We start from the raw sequence: 24,035 nt of genomic DNA on the forward strand, positions 1-24,035 counted from the left end.
GCTGACCCCACAGCGTGACAGGAAGACCGAAGAACAGGAGGTCCAACTCCCTGGCCAATCAGTAAAAAGGGGGGAGGGGTTTATCAGTTCACCCCATGACCCCATACCCCGGATACGATGAAAACAGCCAGGTCGCAGCCAGGCTCTGAGTCGAGGCGATGTACACCTGGTCACTCCACGTTGCCAACTGCCTAGCCGATTTCCCCTGGGGAACCGACTTTCTTAACGGCTCCCACACCATTTCGGGACAAAGTATGGATGCCATCGGGCTATCAAGCCGAGGCACCCCGTCCTTAAGCCCCTGGATCAAACCCACCACTCGCGTGACTGGCACGTAGGCGGGGGTAAGGCCAACGATGCGGGAGATTACCTGTCCCTGTGCCACGTAGGCCTCCATTGCTGGGAAGAATGGGCAGACAACGCCAGTCTCTCTCACAGGACGACGTTGCCAGAGATGACCATGTCATCAGATACAGGTGCCGGCAGTGGCTGCGGCAACGCCACAGCATTAGCGGCTGCGGCGGCGCCATGAGCTCGGGGAACAAGGCAAGCAACTCCCCTTGCATACCTCCCTCCACGTCACTCGCGTCCCTCACGTACGGGAGGCTGCCTCGGGCACCAACGTCCGACGCTGCAGATAGCTGGGCAGCTTGTCTCGGGGTCGAAGGTTCTAACCCAACCCTGGAGTACAAGGGACCCCAAGGAGACGCAGCACTCCCTGCCACTCCCCGAGGGGGAGAGTGATACGTCTCTACTGGAGCTTCGAACAAGAGAGCTCCTGCCCCCTCCATGTAATCCTCAGTTTCCATCGGAAATGGAAAAGAGGCAAGAGAACTCTCGTCCGGCTCCAGCGCAACACTAAAACCAGGCCGTTCACCCCTGCTGCTCGCCGCCTTACGACGAGAGCGAGCCAAGGCGAAGAGTCTGCGACGCAAATCCTTAACCACCAGAAGAGCTGTCGGCCTGTCGGCCGACTGTCCACTGGCGGGGGAACCAGGACCGGAACCCGGCCATCTCACAGGAGATGGAGGCTCAACGGCCCCTCGGCGAGGCAAACTCACCACCGGGCGCCGCCCAGGCGCACCTGGCTGCCATGACCGCGGAGCCAGAGACGCCCCACGACGCACGGAGGACGCTGCGATAGTGAAGCGCTGGTGGAGGGTAACGTTGTGAGCGTCTAGACCCTCCGACGGTGAAGACATTATCTCTTCGTTTTTTTCAAAAATGTGCGAGAGAAAAAAACAAAGATACAATGTCAACGTAGCTCCTTTCCAATAACTATTTCGGCACTAAACTTAAAGTGGTGTATACAGGCACTTTACGGTGGTGAAAATAGGGAAGGAGCTGTTGGTGTGGCCACGACCCCGCTTATGTAGAGGAGCGGATGTGGGTGTGGCCAGGCGGATGGGTGTGTACATGTGGAGAACAATAATTCATTATTAGATTGGATAAAGGGATAGTTCCAAGAGAGCAGAGCGTAAGCTATACGATAATATAACAAAATTTATGGTTTTTGGTAATCGAAAAGAAATAGAGGGGGATATCGAGTATAAAATATGTGATGTAAAAATAGAAAGAGTTTCTGAGATAAAGGGGGTAGTTATTGACTAGAAATTAACATGGAAACAACATGTTAACTATATTCAAGGGAAAATATCAAAGTCAGTAGCAATATTGTATAAATGTAAGGATATATTAAACTACAAAGCCTTGTACATCATTTACTGCTTACTTATACTTCCTTACATATCTTACTGTGTGGAAGTATGGGGGTCGACATTTAAAAAGACTGTAAATCCAATAGTCTTACTGCAAAAGCGGGCCATTCGGAAGCTTTTTAAGGCTGGTTACTATGACCACACAAATCCATTATTTATAAAGTCTCATGTTATGAAATTTTATGATTTGGTTTATTATAGCAAATAATGTACAGAGCTAAAGCAAAGTTACTCCCGGACGGGGTGCAAAGGTTTTTTTCAATACATGAAAGAAAATATGATTTGAGAGACTGTTCAAAAGCTAAGAAAGGGATTAAAAGGAGGTGTATTTCTATTATTGGGGTTAACTTGTGGAACAATGCTGATATACAGTTAACACTATGATCGCCGTGGACGAGTTTACACGTCATTCCTAGCCATGCTCATTCTGCCGAAGACGCCGTAACTCGTCTTTGATGTCAATATTTCAAAAATCTGTCATCGAAATCATATTTCCTTTCCGGAGCCCTGAGACACACTGCAAAGCTCCACTCAATTCTCTAGCGGTTCAAGAGCGCCATCTGGTGGCCGATCGGCAGATCGCCAACCGGAAATTAACCTTTGAACCGGTAGTGCTCATCCATATGTGGTCCGGGCACTCGCTATCGTTAGAGAGACTCCGTATTGACACAGTGAACATCGATCGGTGCAAATAACTCGAAAAAACAACATGATTTGGACGTATATACTATTATACAACCTGGAAATGGATCGGGCATTTCTCCATCCCATAATAGAAAAAATTCTGTTCCACGCTCATCTGCCAGTGGCGCGAGGAAGCCACGGTAAGATTCAGCGTTATTTTCTAACGTCTTCTATACTAACTGATCTGATGAACATATGACCCACTCTGGATGAATCATCTAACGCTGCCCACGGAATTATAAACGATCCCCCGCCCATCCGGTCATCATCAGATTATGCGTAGAAACTTCTAGAACCACGTCCAGTTGACTTTTTTTTTTATCTCGCACAGATTCCTACCAAACTGTATTTGATCATCAATATAATGCATTTAGGGCTATAAATCACGTTCTGAAGAAAGCTGCAGAAAACGATAAAAACATACTTGTACTTTAGACCATATTTTAGTATGAATATGTGAATGAAAACGTTTAACGTTGCTACACCCTGAACAATACATATAGGACATTGAATGGGCCATAATAATGGCAATTTAGCAATAGAATTTAAAAAGTTATAGCCCTGCAAAGAAGGGGAACTTCTCCATAGACAAATAGAGCTGGCGAGGGATGGTAAATTATGAATTTAACCCATGGCGATTAAAGTGTTAAGAATTAGTCATTCGCTTTTGGTTTTTAAGAAAATAGTTTGTAAAGCTATTTTTGAAAACTACAAAGGTGAATAATACTGTTTTTGGCTATTTTCTTTTAGAATACTGTTTGAGTCTTAAATTTGTTAAGAATATAGGACAGGCATGTATACGCATTATGCTTCAGTCTGTACCTTTTCAGTCACTGTAAAATCAAATATTGTTATGTGCATATTGTATTGTGTGAGATGATAACTGACTAAACTACTACTAATACACATTTAGATTTCCTTCATGCAGTTTTTTTTGTATTGTATTACTCCATGATTTGATTTGATTTTGACTTGTCTCGAACATAGAAACATAAAACAAGTTTAAAAAACAAAAAGGTAAATAGTCAAAGACTATTTCCATACAATAAGTGTTCGAGAAGGAACAGGGGGAAGTAAAACAACTTATCAAGCCCTGCCCCTTCCTTACAATATTTAACATTATAATTTAATAAAAATATAAATAATATAACAAATAATGAAAAATCAAATAAAAGTACAGTTTTTTATATATCCAAATGAGAATAAATATGTATTAGGCAGTCACATTACTGCTCAAGCTCCTCTCTCTTATGTGTCCATCAGTGCTTGTTTATAGCTACCTTTAAATTGATTGATATTTTTGCTTAATTTTAGACTCGTATCCAGACCATTCCAGAGTGATACCCCACAAACTGCAATGCACATACTTTTAAGAGTTGTACATACCGTAGGTTGCTTTAAAGCTAATGTCCCTCTAAAATTATAAACACTCTCTCTAGCCATGAAACTTTTTTGAATGTTGCTTGGTAATTTGTTTTTTTATTGCCAGAAACATAATTTGTGCAGATTTGAATTTGATTAAGTCATTTTAATGTTTGACTCTTTACAGACTATTTGTGTGATCTAAATATCTACCATGATGTACTATCCCTATGGCTTTTTTGCAGTGTGCATATATTTTGTAAGTTGCTTTTTATAAGTATTTCCCCAAGTTTCAACACAATATGATAGATATGGTACAATGAGTGTGCAATATAATGTATATAGAGTTTTCTGATTCAGGATATATCTAGTCTTGCCCAGTATACCAATAATTCTCGCTAACTTTGAACACAAATATTTTATATGGGGTTTCCAGCAGAGTTTGTAGTCTATTAAAACCCCTAGAAACTTGTTTGTATATACTCTCTAAATTTTTACATTATCAATTTTCAGTTGAGGATCAGTGTTTATTTTACAATTTCCAAATATCATGAAGTTGTTTTTTTTTTCAAATTGAGTGATAACTTATTTGTGTCGAACCAACCTTTTAATTTGTCCATTTCTTTGTTTGCCACTTCTAAAAGCTGCTGAAGGTCATCCCCCGAACATAAAATGTTTAAGTCATCCGCAAAGACAACAAGTTTCAGTGTGTCAGATACTTTACATATATCATTTATGTATAAAATGAACAATTTGGGTCCCAATACTGACCCCTGTGGAACACCACAGGTAATGTTTAAGCATTGTGACTTATGCTGACCCATCAGAACAAATTGCTAATCTTGCAACATATAGTTTTTCAAGTATCTTTGAGAACTGTGATAGCAGTTCTAGCGGTCATTCATTTGACAACTAATGGAGATCTTAATTAAACATAAACACATAAAACATAAGAGATAAGAGAGGAGAAAGGGAGAGAGAGGAATAGAGATAGAAGAGAAAGAAAGAGAGATAGAGGGAGAAATAAAGATAGAAGAGAGAGAGAAGAGGTGGTATGGAGAGTAACTACCGATAGGGAAAAGAAAATAGAGGATTCAATTCTGAACGTTTTCTTTTTATTATCTCACATTCGATTTGACATACAGACTGTTACAAGGACTAAATTAGATGCCATAAAAAAAAAGTAAAAACAGAACATTTACATCTAAGGGTTAAGAAATTAAGCCCCCCCCCCCCAAAGTAAAAGACGCACTCACTCATCCTCAGTGAGTGATCACTCAGTCATCCGCACTCATCCTCAGTGGGTGATCACTCAGTCATCCTCAGTGGCGATCACTCAGTCATCATCAGTGGGTGATCACTCAGTCATCCTCAGTGGGTGATCACTCAGTCATCCTCAGTGGTGATCACTCAGTCATCCTCAGTGGGTGATCACTCAGTCATCCTCAGTGGTGATCACTCACTCATCATCAGTGGGTGATCACTCAGTCATCCTCAGTGGGTGATCACTCACTCATCCTCAGTGGGTGATCACTCACTCATCCTCAGTGGGTGATCACTCACTCATCCTCAGTGGGTGATCACTCACTCATCCTCAGTGGGTGATCACTCACTCATCCTCAGTGGGTGATCACTCACTCATCCTCAGTGGTGATCACTCACTCATCCTCAGTGGTGATCACACACTCATCCTCAGTGGGTGATCACTCAGTCATCCTCAGTGGTGATCACTCAGTCATCCTCAGTGGGTGATCACTCAGTCATCCTCAGTGGTGATCACTCACTCATCCTCAGTGGGTGATCACTCAGTCATCCTCAGTGGGTGATCACTCACTCATCCTCAGTGGGTGATCACTCACTCATCCTCAGTGGGTGATCACTCACTCATCCTCAGTGGTGATCACTCACTCATCCTCAGTGGGTGATCACACACTCATCCTCAGTGGTGATCACTCACTCATCCTCAGTGGTGATCACTCAGTCATCCTCAGTGGTGATCACTCACTCATCCTCAGAACACAGACATACAGCTCTCCCTCTCAAACATGAAAACATACACACGCGCACAGGAACTTGCATTTTAAACAGATTGTTCACATTGTTAGTGTAAACAGTCACGTGTAAGAGTGCTAACGAGCAAATGCATTTTTACTAAGTAAGAGCTTGTGTGTGTGTGTGTGTTGTCAATGAAAAAGCGACACTTCCCAGCATGCCTCATTCTCACACTGGATGTGACACAGCTGCTGGGTAATTGAGTCTGTGGCTCAGAGGTGTCCGTGTACACAGTTTTCAATGGTCCACACACAGTACAAATATCCTGAGAACGAGTCGTCTCGGTCCTTGTACAGTAGTAGGGTGTATAATCCATGATCCTATGTTGCCCTCCTGACACCCGTTGCCGGGGGGGGCGATGGTCGCTGTGGCTACCGCGCGGTGACCATCCACAGTCCTAGCGCCACGTTGACCGCCAGCAGGGCACTGCCGCCCAGCAGAAGGAAGAAGCCAATCATCTCACGCCGCTGGCGCTCCTTCACTATATTGACCAGCGTGGCCTCCAGGAGGGCAGACAGCATCCACTGGCCGTCCAGGGCGAAGCACGGCACAGAGTTCACCACCGCCAGCGCACCGGACAGAGACACCACATATCTGAGACACACTGGGGTTAAAGAAGACAGACGCACCTCGTGGGGAAAAAATACAAAGACAGAGAAACATACTAGTGGTCGACAAATCCCTTCCCGTCTTGCCCATGACCATCCCATCTCTATCCCGTAGGATATAATCCGATAGTGGCACTAACAAGGAGCCAGAGTGAGTTCTGGGAGTGACAGTATGTGCTGGACGGAGACGTGGTGAAAAGGCAACATCCCCAACGTCAACGTTACCATTGATGGCTTTTAACTTGTGGGAAACAACAGGTGGTGTGATCCTCATCACTGTCAAGGAATGGATCAGTAGACGTTAGACGTTGAACTATTGGCTGTTGGCTCGAGACCATAATATCTGCCGCGTGAGTACACGCATGCTGTTGTTGTTATTGTTGTCTATATCCCGGCGTCAGCTGATGCACGCATTCATTCAGTGACGGCAAAGTCTTCAAATCAAACACCCCAATAATTATATGGCAATCTCTGGCGATCCTGCCTCTCTCGCTACACTGCCCACCTTCACTCTGTTCTCACTAGAGAGAATGAAACATGTTGTTGTTATATGTGAATGTCAAGGATGCATAGAACTCCATGGCTGATTTCCAGCTGTATACAGTATGTGCTGCTGCGCTTTGCCTGCTTCATATTACAGCCGGGCAAATGAACATAAGACTGAAATTAACTTTAGATCTCCAGAGGCAACAGTACGTCGCGTAATTTCATTTGACTAACTCAGAAACATTTGATCTTACCTTAATCCTTTCTGCGCCAAACCAGAGTATAGTCGGGTTTCGTCGCCAACCACTGAGCGCCAAAACCCGAGTATACTCGGGTTTTGATCCTTTGATACTTTTCCTCTGATCCCCATTCTAACCACTGCACGGACCTCCCTGTATCTCCCTTGCACCGCTGCCTACATTAAAATGGCAATGATGATCGACTCCTGCCAGGTGGCAGAATTGCCTACCTTTTGAACTGGAATAGTTTAGTGTGTGGACACCTAAAAAAAAAGAAATGTTGTCTGCAAGAACTCCTCCCCTTCTTAGGACAACGATCGTTCAGAGATTTTATCGCCTCACACCTATTTCCCGTATACATACACGAGTAATCGCAATGGCGATGGGATCACTGGGGATTGTTGTTTTTGGAGTACCTTCTGGCTAAGGTAAGGTATAGTCTATGTCTATTTTACAGAACTTGAAACATGTTTTTGTAGCAATCAGTGTCGTATTTTACCGGACCTAAACCATGCTTTTGGTAACGATCAGAGTTTCGAGTTAAAACGACCCCCCCCCCCCTTGATGATTTTGTGAACACACATATGTATATGGTATATACCTTTGATTTGGAAGTATTTGGGGTTTCAGGCGGGCAACCCGAACGAATTGGGCATATTGCATATAACGAGTCATATCTTGCAATTTATGAAAAAAGACTGGATTATTTTGGAAAGGGGCGATGTTTAGCATGTAATAGTGCACAAACTACAGTATGTATAAATGAACTAGTTAGTCAGTGATGGACTATGAACAATGTCTGTCAAATGAGCCCTACTATTGTCTCCATAGCTATAATACAGAACACACGATGGGTCTGCAAACATCGCTAAAATGGTCAATAACGCTGGCGACATTGAGTAAAGATGGGAAAAGAGCGTGGCACTCAATGAGTTAAGCATAAAATCCAGGCCACTTATTTGTCAAAAACGTCCCCCGATGGTCCAACTTCTCACAATTTCAACGGACAGTCTGTCCGTTTACTGGGCGCTGCCATGATGAATCCAATGCGACTTGGGAGTGAAAATAACACATTTTACATTCTACGTCATTAAGATGTCAGCCACCAGTAAACAGACAGACTCTGTTAAAATGTCTTGAAGCTGGACCATTTGTTTCAACAACTTCAGGACAAGTGTTTTACAAATAAGTGGCCGTCATTTCATGTTTAGGTCATATAAAATACTTCAGAGTCCTTTATACCTACAGCCATCAGACCTTGCCATCATAACACATTCCCTGGTTGTCGACACACCATGGACTGGACCTGAGCCAACTTGGGGGAGGGGGAGGGGGGGGTATAGACTGTTGTAGACATCGTTTATGCATTTTTTATGCAGCTGTGACATTGCAATTTCCCCAAGGAGATGATTAAAGTACTATCTATCCATCTTCAGCTGTCTCCCCTCTACCTCACTCACGCACACGTATAAATCATGCAACGCTAATGCACCCTGGCTGAAGTGCAGGAGGCAGCAGCCAACTAGTAACCGGTAGGGGGTGCCTGGGAGGGGGAAGCGGACGAGACGTGCTCTCATGTTCCACAACAAACTGCAGTGGAGAAACCTTTGAGTGACGCACCTCACTCCCAGCTGTCCCAGTGGAGAAGCTCAGTAGTCAACAGAAGACCATAGCTCCCAGTTCTTACGTTTTTTTTTTATCCACTCTCTCCTTATTTTCTATTTTTCTCCCATCCCAATTTCGTGTATCCAATTCTCCCCTCCCCTGTCTTGAACGTTGCTCGACTATGCCCCCCACTGGTCGGTTGTAGAGAGGATAGGAGCCTTGCATCACGTGTTCCCTCCGGCACACGAGGAGGCAGCCTGTCACATCTTTTCGCCTGCCAGCGCGGACTCTCATTGGCGAGGTGTAATAATAATAATAATAATACATCTATTTTATATAGCGCTTTTCCAGGTGCTCAAAGACGCTTTACATGGGCAGGAGAGACAAACTATGGCAAAACAAAAAACAGAACAAAACAGAACAAATAATACATGACAAAATAAAATAAAATAAAACCGACAGAATTAGAGGTCAAAAGCAAGATTGAAAAGGTGAGTTTTGAGGGCTGATTTAAAAGATGTCAGGGTGTTTGCATCACGGATATGGCTGGGGAGGCTCACACTACCCTCGCCACTTCCTGTCTCTGCTGTGCAGGCGTCTCCCAACCGACCTGTAGGGGTCGCTGTCCACAACGTCCAATCCCCACCCATCGACTTCCACCCGCTGACTCTGCCAAATGAGCCAGTACGACGGCTGGACCAAGCCGAAGGCAATGCTGAGACTGGGATTCGATACCAGTCTCTTGCATTGGTGACGAGCGCAATCTCCGCTACGCCACCCAGCCGCCTCCAGTTCATACGGTTTGTTGCACAATTCTTTTAACGCCACCATTTATTTTTATGCAAGATTAACATTTATACATTTGTTTTTATTATTATTATTATAGACGCTGGGGGGAAATTACATGAGGTCCTTGAGTTTGAAGTCTTCAGATTAACAAGCTGTGCAGACGTATTGCCCTTTGTGATGTCGAAGGGCAATACATTAACTTCAATCAATTAGCTGTGGCGTTGGGAGCCGGGGACTCTACCTACCTGATGTACTTCTCAGTTTAAAAGCTTTTACTCTAGGGGGTGCGGTAGCAGTGGTGGAAGAAGTACACCGTTCCTCTACTTAAGTAAAAGTATGCATTCTATGTGATGTTTGTGTATTCCAGTACTTGGGAGCATTCAACCCTCAAACCACTGACCTCTAAAGGTTATGTGGTCCAGTTATGCTGCTCTCATTAAGTCCTCTCGAGGTTGGAAGGCTTCAGATTTTGAAAAAAACATTATCTTCATAAGTTTTTGCCATGTCTTCTATGCAAATTCTTTTTCTTCATATTAACAGAGTAAAAATGACAAAGTTCCCTAAAATGAAAACACTCAAGTAAAGTACAAGTACCTCAAAATTGTACTTAAGTACAAAATACTTTGTTACTTTCCACCACTGTGTGGCAGTGGAGGAAACCATTCAAAGAGTTGGTGTGTTGCTACACCCCACAGATACAATGTGTCCAATACAAGGGAAGACAGAGGTGTTTCTTTGATCCACATATTCAAGAAAGTTTGAATTTACAAAGGGCTTGCGCTGCTTTTTCTGATGCTATGCCTGTGCAAATAGCTCAGAAAAACACCCCTTTCTATTCACAAAGCACACACAAACGGTGAAATACCGTGCTAACTGCGTTGCCATCAGCATTACGTCTCTGTGCATCGGTGCCATTTGCGGGTATTTAAATGAGGTAATATGGGCAAAAAAGTTGCCCCTTTCTATGCAAATGAGCCTCATTGCAAAAACACTCCAATTCAAAAAGATCTGTGCTAATTGCCACGCGCAGCCCTGCCGGCGACCACGCTGCCCCCTATCACAATATTTGAGAACTACAGGTTTATAGACAATGTAGCAAACAGAAACTATTTAGTATGATATGTGCTGGTGGAAGCAGCTGACATTAGTGCTGGTGCTTGGGCTTAACATATTATAGCCAAGTAGATAACTGCAGGATTTGACAGAATCGTTCACATGTGGCTACAAGCACCACATTTGGCATAAAAGTTATCTTAGGTCTACTCTGTTGAAAAATAATGTTAGCCATTTAAAATTGCAACATGGCTGCCATTTCCCAAGATAGACCTCCACAGACGATAGAAAGAAAAAAAAATTCCACCATAGAATTTAAATTTGCATTTTCTTTGTTGAATTAGAGGTTTTTCCACCACAAAAAATACAAATATGCAAGAATAAAATCTTACTAGAACATTTTCATCTCATTCCCAGTGAATAGAAACAAAAATTATTTAGAAAATCTATGTATGTGATTTTGTTGAGAGTTGCAGTTCTAACTCTCAGAGATACATTGCTCACAGCTTTAGGTCAATCAAGCAAATATGGTGTACACTGTTCAGCAGACGGTCAGAGAATGTGAGCATTTCCACACGGCCGAGCCACGTCTATTCGAAACCCAAACGGTGCATGCTTCCGCGTTCGCGTTTTGCGCTCTGATTGGCCACTGATGTTTCTGGTCGCACCAATCGTGTGACGGCAAGTTCTTTCCCCGGTTAAGCTTAGGCACTCTTTCGAAGTTGGTTAAGGTTAGAGTTTGTCTTAGAGCATGGCGATAGAACGCCCGCCCTGATTCCAAACTCTAACCTTAACCAACTTTGAAAGAGTCGCCTAAGCTTAACCAGTGATAAACTAGGCGTTAGGTAGTTTGCTGCTGGTCGAGGCGGAAATGGGCGCGTCACGCGATTGGGCGCACACGTCACATGACCAGAAACGTCAGTGGCCAATCAGATTCGCAAAACGCATGAACCTTTTGGGTTTCGAATAGACGCGGCCCAGCCCCATGCCGCCAGGAGAAAAGAGAATGTGAGCATTTCCACGTGGGCCCACCCCCATGCCGCCAGGAGAAAAGAGAATGTGAGCGTTTCCTCGTGGCCCAGCCCCCTGGCGCCAGGAGAAAAGATAACGTGAGCTTTTCCACATGGCCCAGCCCCATGCCGCCAGGAGAAAAGGATACTTGCAGAAGGTCTCCAGGAACACAGGGAGGTCCAGGTGGAGGAAATCAAACCGAGGAACAAAGTTGGTTAGGCTCACTGTGGACGACAACACAAAACATCCAAAGCGCACATTTTAGACAATACGAATACTTTGGATACAATATGATATCACTTTGAATAGTGCGGTTTAGGGGAATGGATAATAGTTTAATTCCACTATTATTTAATTTTCAAACACTTAGCCCAGTAGAAAGTGGAGGAATGACTACACTAATCTTGGGTTTCACTCTCTCCTCTGTTATCTCTTCACCTACATTATTGGACAGCTATGGGATTCTGGATGAAATGATAACCAAACAACACAAATGTTCTCAGATGGGGCACCTGGGACCAGATCTCATCAAATTGTGTTTCATGGTCTAATGCATGTCTAATGCGTATCTAATGTGTATTTGAGCATTCCTTGACATAATTTAAAAAAAAATTAAAATCTTTTAACCCCATTACAGTATTATGCCGAATATAAGACAGGGTTTTTTTTTTTCATAGGAAAAAAAATCTGAAAAGGGGGCGTCATCTTATTTTCAGGGTCTAGACTTTTAAATGTCATTATACATTCATCAACAGATCGCGCCAAACGAGTTCCACAAGCGAGCCACCGTCTTTCTCTCTATATCTCCCTCTCCTGACCCTTAAAAATGCAAACAGTTAGAGAAAAGCTTGCTGTGGTCCGTAAAGTGGCAGCTCCAGGAGATTGACAAGATCAGTCTTGAAAACAAGATTTGGTCTTCAAAAAAATATTTTTTCTAAAATGTGTCTTAAAAAAGAGGGCTTGTCTTATATTAACTCATTGGGGGCCAAACAGCACCCTCTGCTGATGGCCCTTCGGTGCCAGTGCTTTATCCAATGGAGGATAGGACTTATTTGCGAGTGCTTAAAACATATCAAATATAATAGCAATAGATCTAAATAACACAGTAATCGTCAATGAGTTGCTTCCAGTCAACATGCACGAAACAGATCATTTTTTCATACATACATTTCCATTTTATACCGTGATGAATATCAATATATTTCTAGGGCATTCTGTCTCATCTCAATAAACTCCAGCAAATCGAGCTTAAATGTATTTCCTTAGAAATCGTGCCATTTGTCGCTTGATTTATGAATCGTTTTCAAATAAACGCTAGATTATCGATATTATATGTGTCCTCAAGCACGAAGAGAAGCGGGGTCTGAAAAATCGCTTCTCCGTACTTTGGTCGGCGTGAACCTCACACACACACACACACACACACTCGCTCTGATGGCGGTGAAAGGAACATCTGATTAACCCAAGATTCGTAACATAAAGTCCTTACCGCACATCTGATGTCATGCATAAAGATTAATCCAATTCCTGATCGCCATTCCAAATATTGATCGCGTTTATTGATCCAACGTTATATATCCAAAACACATAATCCACGCTGCTCTGAGTGTCCCCAGTCCATCTGTTATTTTTTTTTTTTTTTTTTAATCTTTTTCCCCCTCCTTTTTCCTCCGATTTTCTCCCATCCCAATGTTAGTCGTTATGCCAATTCCCAATCCCCTTCCTGGTCGCTGCGCACTTACCCCCCACAGTTGGTCTGGGAGAGTGGAGGCTATCACGTGCTTCCTCCGACACACGTCTAGCCAATCAACCGCTTCTTTTCACCTGGCAGTGCGGACTCTCACTGAGAGGGTGTAACGTGTGGAAGGATCACACCACCCCCCTTAGATCCTATCCGGGCTGAGCAGGCGCCCCGACCGAACTGTAAGAGTCGCTGTTTACAACGACCCGGACCCATCCTGCCAGCTTTCCCACCCTCTAATACAGCCAATTGTATTAGTGTGAACGGCCAGCCAAGCTGGTGACAACGCCGGAGCTGTGAGCTGGATTCGAACAGGCGAATCCAGCGTCTCCGGTGTTGGTGACGAACGCAATCCCCGCTACGCCACCTGACCACTCGTAAAATCAGTCCATCTGTTATAACGATACTGCATGCCCGAGAGGTAAAACCTGGACCGGCCTTTTTTTTTGATGCAGTCCCAGCCAATCCAATCGAATGATGTGCAATACCATCCGGGTTTGGCGCCCAGAGCATGGCGAGTTAACCCGGACTATCTCGGGTTTGGCCTCCAAAGTGTTAAGACCAATACGGTACTTGTGATTATATTAAAGGGGACATATTATGTATCTTTTCAACCATTTTATATTATATACCGGTATATATATATTATATATATGGTAAGTATTTCCTTCCCTGTCTGGATACCCTACACTCAAAAGTAAAAGAAACTGGGCAGTATGTTAGGCAAGCAGTGTTCCTCGCTCCAAAAACCACAGCTAATTGATTAATTAAAGTGAATTTGACATCACAAAGGGCAGTAATTCTCAACAGCTTGTTTAGGTTAATATGAAGACTTCAAACCCTGGCAAAAACTGTTTTCCAGAAATACATCCCCTTTAATACACATATTCTTGAAGGTAAGGGTGCGATGTGGTGGAGAATAATCTAAAACACTTAATTAGACAGATAACATTATGACTCATCCATCCAGAAGGTCGTCAGTAGGTACGTCACACTCTGACGTGTACGTCTCTCCACCCAGGGATGTGCTGTATCATCTTCATTGTTTATTTTATACACCAACTTTTACTCTAGCACTTTCCCTAATGGCCACGTCATTATGTACGCAGATGACACTGCCTTGGCGAGCCTCCTATATGATGGGGAGGAGGAGCAGGGGTCAGTTTTACACTGAGAAGTCAAACCTTCTCCTAAGCACCTCGAAGACAAAGGAAATGTCCATTGATTTTAGAAAGCTGCAAGCCTCTCACCCGACTTTGATCAATAGGAAGTCAATAGGATGTGTAACAGATTACCTTGGTGCTCTGTGGACCTGTGGATTGACCTCATAAGCACTAAAGACACAACAAACAATGTTGTTTTTAAATAAATTGCTATGCTTTAATATCCATAACAAAATTATCCAAGTGTTTTATTGAAAGTGCCTTAACCTTCTGCATCATCTGCTACTGAGGCACAGAAAAAGAAAGGTCAGGAAAACTACAAGGACGGCCAGTGAACTGTTATGGAGTATGTTTCCTAAGTATGGAACGCATCTACATAGATTGAATGAAGGCAAACATAAGCATTGTGAGTGACCAAAGGCAAACCCTTCGTCTCCTCATTTGAATTGTTGCCATCTGGGCGATGATACCGCCCCACCTCCAGAATTTCCCCAAGGGGATTACTAAAGGACATTCGACTCAACTAAAAATAGACCCACGTCTTCATTTGTTCCACAAGCCATTATGTTGTTAAACGGGTAATGCACCAGAACTCCATCCCTCTTGCACTATCCCACTGCTTCCTGGTTACATAGAATGTCCAGCTGGTCTGCGCAGGAGTTGTCCCCCATCCTAACTACTGCGTCCTTATTGTTTTCTTTTATTTACCCCTAATTTGCAAGGTGTGAGGTATATGTAGGAGTTTGTCTATTGCACATTTTTGTGACATTGTGATGAATTGCGATTGTGCTGCAAACCAATTTCCCCACAGGTGACAAATAAAGTATCTTATCCTCTCTCCTCAAGTGTTTATTACATTTCATTTCAAACCTTTATTCAAAACTCCAAGGACCCTCGAGGTTGCCCTCAAGTGATGTTGTACGTTTATACACAGAGCACCAAGTCACCAAACAACTGTTCAGGATTCAGGATTGGACCATTAAAAGGGGACATATTATGCTTTGTGGGTTTTAACCTTTACTTTAGTGTGTTGTATAGCTGGAGGTAAAACGTCTGCAGTCCCCCCCTCTCAGACAACATTTTAGGCGATAAATAGGATATCGCTGCTGTCGGGACAAAACCTCATAAAAAAACCCAACTTTTCAGCAGATGAAAAAAACGAACACAGATTTGAGGGTGAATAGAGTTAGGAGGTTTAGACAGATGATCGGATTAATGCTTTCCCATTGTTTAAACTTTGTAAAACCCACACACACATATGGAGGATGATCTACGGAGTTGATTTATATAAAAAAATATATATTTAAAAAATGGAGTTATGAGGTTTTGTCCCGACAGCAGCGATATGCAATTGCTGGATCTTCATTCATATTTGATCCGCAATGCCTAGTTTTACAGTTTGATCTGCATTTTGTGCAAGTGCTGCACCACAGGGGAGCAGCAGCTAATTTGCATTTAAAAGAGACAGGAGCCAAAATAGCCTGTTTCAGGCTGAGTGAGCCTGAGGTGCTGCACACACAGCATGTACAGCTGCTAGTAGGTGCTTTTTGACCATAAAAACAAGCAAATGTTTGTAAATAGACCAATAGAAAATGTTAATATTAAACTGGGAAATGGGCATAATATGGCCCCTTTAATTATATGCAAATAAACATTCCTTATTACGTTCAAAGACTGAATAAAGGCGTTTATATGCATTTTTATATTCCAAAATTACAGATATGCCAGCATACATGAGTAAATATATTAGTATTAAACATGGAAATAGAACTCACAAATGCCGGGAAAAAACCCAAGAGTAAACGGGATTAGGCTGTTGACGGCGAATCCCGAAAGAAAGAGACTACCCCCGACAGGCAAGTTTGATAGAAAATCGATGTTTTTATTGTATTTGCTCCTGTCTGGAGACATTCATCAGAACCCAGGACCTGTTTTAACGCGCCAACAGGCGAAGAATCAACGGCTCATCCTCACACCGTCAATAGCATGCATCTCCACACCGTCGCCGGCCCAGGACACAACGGCCAGCGGATGCACCAACCGACCAGCAGGCGGCGACATCCCCTCACCGAAGCCCAAGCAGAGGAGCCGAGATGCAAGAGGGAGAGAGCTTGCAATCAGGGGACTCATATCAGCGCGGGACGTGAGCACCAGGGACCCGCCGGTTGACTTGGCTAGCCCCGCCAGGACAGCTAGACTAACCGACCCACCCCCCCTCCCCCACAACGGAGGGCCTCCAGAGACATCTGAGGACAGCAACCAGCCCCCCCCCCCCACGTCGCGGGTTTTCACACCGACCAAATACACCAGCAGAGGACAAAGGATCATCCCCACCCCCCCTCCTAACATCAATGAACACAGGACCCCATCCCCCCCTCCCCACCTACCGCCACAAGATCAACCACACGGACTAGGATCCCCCACCCCCCCTCCGGACATCACAGAGCCCCCCCCCCTTCCCACAGAAGAAGAATCCTACCTTTATCTCAATGATATTGACGACACAGCAGATAAAAACGGACTACATATCTTTCATCTTAATGTAAATAGCCTCAGGCACAAACTGGCAGAAATAAGAAATCATTTCAGTAGCGGAAAGGTAAACATACTATGTTTCTCAGAAACCAAACTGGACCCATCAGTAACAGACCCGGAAATTGAATTAGAGAACTATTCTTTAGTCCGCAATGACAGGAACAGGCATGGAGGAGGTGTCTGTATGTACATCCATCAAGACACCAAATTTATTAACCGTACAGACCTAGATCATGAGGCTATTGAAACTGTTTTTGTAGAAATTCTATTTGAAAGGGCTAAATCTGTTCTAGTCGGCACAATTTACAGACCGCCAGACCAAAATGGCTTTTATGACGTGTTGGATGAGTGCTTAGCTGGAGTTGAGGATACAGAAATGATTCTTATTGGGGATTGGAACACGGATATGCAACAAAAAGATGCACCCGTCTTCAAATCCTACAATAGGTTTTGTGATCTGCACGGCCTCAGCCAACTAATCACACAACCCACACGTGTGTGTGAGTCAACTCAGACTACCATTGACCTCATCCTGACCTCTGACAAGTCCAAGATCGCCAACAAAGGGGTTATAGCATGCGGGTTAAGTGATCATTATATGATATTCTGTACCCGCAAAAAGCTAAAACAAAAGGCTGGCTGTCACAAAACAGTCACATCTAGAGACCTAAAAACCTACTCTAGCGAGGCCTTTAACCTTGAACTGGAGGGTCTGGACTGGTCAGATGAGCTCAATGGTACACTGGTTGAAGAAACATGGCTTGGCTTCAAAACCAAATTTTCAACGATACTAAACAACATGGCCCCCCTAAGAACCACCAGGGTAAAAAATCGCGCTGAGCCGTGGATGCACGCTGAAATACTGACCGCTATGAAAACCAGAGACAAAAAATGCTCTGAGTTTCGTAAAAGTCAGTCAAAGCTTAACATAAGCACGAGCAGTGAACTCCAAGCCCACGTGACGGAACTCAAACTGGAAAGAAACAGACTAAGAAATGATGTAAACTCCATGATCAAAACAGCAAAGAAAAAATTCATCAATGACAAAACCGAGGAAAACAAAAACAAACCGCGTGAACTTTGGAAATTACTCAATAACCAACTAGGCTGCAGTAAAAAACTTAAAACCAGATTCTCAAACATAAACATAAAGACGGACAACACGCTCATCACAGAAAAGCTGGATGTAGCCAATTACTTAAATAGTTTCTTCACAAACATAGCCACAACACTGGTAAACAAACTACCCTCCCACTCAGGGCATTATGGGGTAGAACACATAGTAGCTTACTACAAAAACCTAGGGGTCCACAAAGACGACTTCAAACTGGAAATGGTAACAACAGATGAGGTACTCAAAAAACTGAGCGCCCTCCAACCTAACAAGGCCACTGGCCATGACAACATCCCCTCCAAATTCCTCAGAGACTCAGCAGCCGCCATCACCCCAGTCATCACACACATAATAAACCTCTCTATAAAACAGGGACACGTCCCCAAGGACTTCAAAATTGCGAGAGTGACCCCTCTGCACAAAAAAGGCAGTAAATTAGACCCAGGCAACTACCGCCCTGTTTCTATCCTTACCTCCATCTCGAAAGTCATGGAAAAAATTGTATACGAACAGGTCGAAAAATACCTTGCGGAAAAAAATCTAATCTACGAATTCCAATCTGGCTTCAGAACATCCCACTCCACTGACACATGCCTTCTCTATTTAAACGACCACATCAAACAAGAGGTGGACGCGGGCAAATACTGCGGCATGGTCATGCTGGACCTACAAAAGGCCTTCGACACTGTCAATCACACCATTCTGATTGACAAGCTAAAAGCAATTGGTTTTGATAGTCTATCAGTGAGCTGGATGCAATCCTACCTGGAGGGGAGAGAGCAGATGGTGGAGGTAAACGGTACCCTATCCCCCCCCCTCACAGTAAACTGTGGTGTTCCACAAGGAAGCATACTAGGTCCGCTACTGTTCCTAATTTATGCAAATGACATGTCGTCAGCTTGTGACTGCAACTTGTTCCTGTTTGCGGACGACTCAGCCCTGCTGGTCTCTGACAAGAACAAATTACAGGTTGAAAAAACCCTCAGCTCAGAACTAAGCAAAATCTGCATATGGCTCGCTGATAACAAACTATCATTACACATGGGCAAAACAGAGTCCATTCTCTTCGGTTCAAATAACAAACTCAGCAAGACCGACGGCTTCTCAGTTACAGTGGGTGACAATATTGTCACAAGGAAAGAAGATATTACCTACCTGGGTTCCATCCTAGAGGCAAATCTTTCCTGTGACAAAATGGCATCCAATGTAATAAAAAAAGTCAACCAACGAACTCGTTTCTTGTACCGGATCTCCTCACTGGTAAACAAGAATACCCTGAAGACTCTAGCAGGAGCACTCATTCAAGGGTACTACGACTATGCTTGCACCTCATGGTACCAAAGCACCTCAAAGGCGCTAAAAACAAAATTACAAACATCTCAAAACAAACTGGTCAGACTACTGCTTGACCTTACTCCTAGAACCCACCTCACCCCTGCCCACTTTGACAACCTAGGATGGCTTAGAGTAGACGACAGAGTACAGCAACTTGCAATGGGCCTGGTCTACAAGATACACTACACGACCAAGGTACCCATGTACATGACTAAATACTTCCCAAAGGTCAGTGAATACCACGATCACAACACCAGAGGGAGCTCCACAAATCATGTTAAACCCAGATTCGGCTCAAACAAGGGACTAAACACGTTTCGCAATTATGCCACATCAATGTGGAACGCCCTACCCAAAGCTGTAAAGGAATGTGAATCACTACCCACTTTCAAAAACACTCTCAAAAAACACCTAAGGGAGACTGCAACTCGAAACTGGCCCCTGTAAATGTCCGAACACAACCCCCGCCAATGTACAGTAAATTACCAAGTATGGTCTCGTCAATAATCCAATGTACAGTGTTGTTTGTACAGTTGTACAGTGTCCCCCACCCACCCCTCCTACCCACCCCCCCCCCCCACCCACCCAACCACCTCCAATGTACAGTCCCCACCCACCCCTCCTACCCAACCCCCCCCCCCCCCACTCCTACCCACCCCCCCCCCCCCCCCCAACCACCTCCAATGTACAGTCCCACCCCCACCTACCCAATCCAATGTACAGTTTCCACGCCTAATGTATATACTCTTTTCTTTCTGGACTCTTTTTGTATCACAAATACAGTACTGTAATTGCAAATCTGGTATGTCATAAATGTATAGATGTAGCAGTACTGTCTATCTGTATGTCATGTATGTCATATATGTTACTATGAATTGGAAATGGGGGACCCTGGTGTAAACAAGACGAAAGTCTTTCTCTGGTCTGCATCCCCTTAACAATTGTATGTATTGAGCTGTACTGCACTGTACCCATTCTGCAATCTGTTAATAAAGTTTTCATTCATTCATTCATTCATTCATTCATTCATTCATTCACAGGTGTTTACATGCCTAATTATCCCAGGTAGTTGGGTCCAGATCCTTAATTTCGTGGCCCTTCTCTGGCTAACATGTTTTGAGGATTGATTTGACATCTATAGGCCTTTTATAAAAAGGCCCCACGTCCCTCCCATTTCAGGCTTTTTTTGTAGAGGCACATTTTCTTTTGAACCAGAGCACATAAAACCACATATGAAGACACTTTTTGTGTACTGTAAATCGACCACAAGGATTCAGATTTTTTTTTTATCCACTTTTTCTCCTTATTTTCTATTTTTCTCCCATCCCAATTTCGCCTCGCCAATTATCCCTTCAATTCTCCCCTCCCCTGTCTCGAACGTTGCTAGACTATGCCTCCCACTGGTCGGCTGCAGTGAGGACCAAGCCTTGCATCATGTGTCCCCTCCGGTACACGAGGAGGCAGCTGTCGCATGTTTTCACCTGAACAGCGTGATCTCTCAGTGGCGAGGAGTAACGCGTGGGAGGCTCACGCTGCCCCCGATACTTCCTGATTCTGCTGTACAGGCGCACCAACCGACCTGTAGGAGTCGCTGTCCACAACGTCCAATCCCCACCCACCGGCTTTCCCACCCCTAACACTGCCAACTGTGTTAGTATTCCGACCGGCCAAGCCGGTAGCAACGCCGAGAGCTGGGCTCGATACCAGCATCTCCTGCGTTAGTGGCGAGCGACTTGCCCACTGCGCCACTCAGCCACCCTAAGGATTCAGATTCTGACATCAGTTTCACGTTATGACATAATTTTAACCCATAAATCCAAGATGGTCGCCACTCCAGTAGAGTGAAAAGGTAGCTTTTGAATGGGAAGGTAAGATATTTTTCAGTTTGTCTATACTGTAAAAGACACCTTCATTTTACCTTTTAAACTATATTTGATCATTTATTCTGGTAGATCATGACATTACCTTTCAAATTATGTATAATACACCAAGGTTAAAACAAATATAATTTGGTTGGTACACTGATTTTGAAAGCATTTTAGTCCGGGAGGAGCTATGGTGTTGAACCTCGTTTTTCTCTGCCGATTCTTGTTGCTTGGGGAGATCTCGTCAAAATACAGGAGGGTGCATTTTCAGATTTTAACCCTTAAATTCCTGAAGCACCAAAATGTGCCTTTCATGTAAGTTGACCACATCAGTTTCACACATAATTTTAACACAGAAATCCAAGATGGCCACCATCCAGTATAGTGAAAATATAACTTGTGAATGGGAAGCTGGGTGTTTGGAGTTTGTAATTTTTACAGTATGTAAATGGTACTATGTTGTAACTATGACAGTTATGAATATATGCCTACCAAAAGGTGCTCTCACACACACACACACACACACACACACACACACACACACACACACACACACACACACACACACACACACACACACACACACACACACACACACACACACACACACACACACACACACACACACACACACACACACACACACACACACACACACACACACACACAAACAGCCAACAATCACTACGTCACTCCATTACATTAGTAGCCTAGTCGATAAGCACTCTAAAAACACCTTCACACAAACGCATACATACCGGCGAACTGGAGGTCACGTGGGTAGCCCACAAACAGCATGTGCGTGTTGGGAGGGTGAGTGACCCGGATGAAGCGTGTCTGGTTCTCCAGGGAGGGCGTGACACACACGCTGGCCTCGTGGGAGTGTGCGAGGCAGTCCGCGTCGCCGCCACACACCCTGGTCCCGGTCACCATCTTTCGCACCGGCATACAGGCGTACTGGGAAGAGAGGCAGAGAGGCGCGGCATGAGCGCAAGCATGACGGAATCTAATCTGCCCATCGACAAGCTCTCCAAAGGAGAGAAAGGGTAATGTAAAAGGGTAACTTGTTGAGTTGATTTTATCTCGAACAATCAAGCATATAAAAAACACAATAAAAAGGATAAACTAAAGAAAATAATTTAAAATGTAATCTTACATGCTAAACAAACTAATTAGTTTGAGAAGGAGCAGAAGGAAGCAAATGCTTATCTAGTCCTGCCCCTTCCTCACAATATCATACATACCAAAACTAAATCTCGTACAAACCTAAAATAACAAACAAAATAAACGCATTTTAGTAGAAATAAAATTATATATAAAATCAAATAAAAAGTTTAGAGCTCCTCCTTTTTGTACTCGTCAATGAGTTTTCCTATACCTATTTTTGAACTGTACAGTGTTCTTTCTCATTAAATGAGAATATTTTGTTTCTTCATCTAAGCCATTCCACAGGATTACACCACAAACTGAAATACACAAACCTTTAAGAGTAGTGAGGACATAGGGTTGTTTTAAATTATAATTCCTTCTTGAATCATATTTTCCCTCTCGATCCCTAAACAAACAAAAAAGGGAAATGCCACCCGTTTTAAAAAGGAACACGCCGACATTATGGCAAATGCGCTTACCATCTTTCCAGAGTCAGAGTCAGAAGATAAGACATCAATTCCCCCTCTGGGCATTCAGTAGAAAAGCTTAGCACTAATGAATGGCAGTGGATAGGGACCACTAGCCTAGCTTACAACTCCCAGAGAGACTTTTCCATGTCGGGCAAGGGGAGCACCAAATGCTCCAGATGGATGATGTATGGCGGATTATGTTGGCGACACGATCGGAATATTCTTTTTGGGGCACATCCTAGTCAAGGTAAGGGATATATGATATCAATTAGGCTTGGGCGGTATAATTTTTTTAATCAGCGGGGGGGGGGGGGGGGGGGGGGGGGGGGGGGCTAAGTTCACAATAAACTCGTTATCACCATACATAATGCTTATATTGAAACACGTTGACATTAGGGCCGTTCTTTCAACCTAAAAGTGCACTTTCTTCAACCTTGAACCTAAGTTCCTTAGCGACCTGTGTTGCCAAAGTAAACAAATCAGCGCGCACAGTCGAGACACACAGATATGAAACGAGTCATACGGAACAAATAACGTATAACGGAGGCTGAAATTAGAGCAATATGACTCACAAACTCACGACAGTAGTACACAACTACACATACAGACGCACAAAATGTATTCTGCATTGATTAAGTGATAATCAAAACCCAGCTTAAGCCGTTAAACCAATGTAGTGAATCGCGAAGCCAATACGCACACACACACACAGTCGAACTGGAACGATTTACCAAACATACACTACCAGCATTCATATCTCATACGTTCATCTTCCAATCGCTTAACCATAACATAACTTACCGGTACCCAAACAACGTGTCCCCGAGTCCACTCATGCACGAATCCATTTCAAAGGAACACGCGTGTTGCGTCATCCTGCTCTGCTGAGCTCTGACTGACGAGAGGGAAAGACAGACTGCCCTGCCCTCTGCTGGCGCGTGCTGTGCTCTACAATCAACTCCGTGTCAGTGTAATAGAAGGAAACCCATTTGTGATTTGGCGCACAATCTGTGACGTCACGGTATTGAGAATCATACCGGCGGGATTTCGAAATAC

At 43.8% G+C, this 24,035-nt stretch overlaps 1 protein-coding gene across 1 annotated transcript in view; it reads right to left on the bottom strand.

Annotated features, from left to right (window-relative positions):
* Positions 1 to 4,857: 4,857 nt before the first annotated feature.
* mbtps2 (membrane-bound transcription factor peptidase, site 2) overlaps positions 4,858 to 24,035 on the bottom strand; it is a 60,298-nt gene continuing 41,120 nt past the window's right edge. The window contains exons 9-11 of the mRNA XM_084326014.1: positions 22,119 to 22,317; positions 11,756 to 11,831; positions 4,858 to 6,410 (exon numbers count right to left, since the gene is read on the bottom strand). Coding sequence (XP_084182140.1) covers positions 6,188 to 6,410; positions 11,756 to 11,831; positions 22,119 to 22,317 — 498 coding nt within the window. The 3' untranslated portion in view covers positions 4,858 to 6,187. The remainder of the gene's footprint in view (positions 6,411 to 11,755; positions 11,832 to 22,118; positions 22,318 to 24,035) is intronic.

The sequence above is a fragment of the Notolepis coatsorum genome, assembly GCF_963971535.1.
Source record: "Notolepis coatsorum genome assembly, chromosome: 12".
NCBI classification, from domain to species: domain Eukaryota; kingdom Metazoa; phylum Chordata; class Actinopteri; order Aulopiformes; family Paralepididae; genus Notolepis; species Notolepis coatsorum.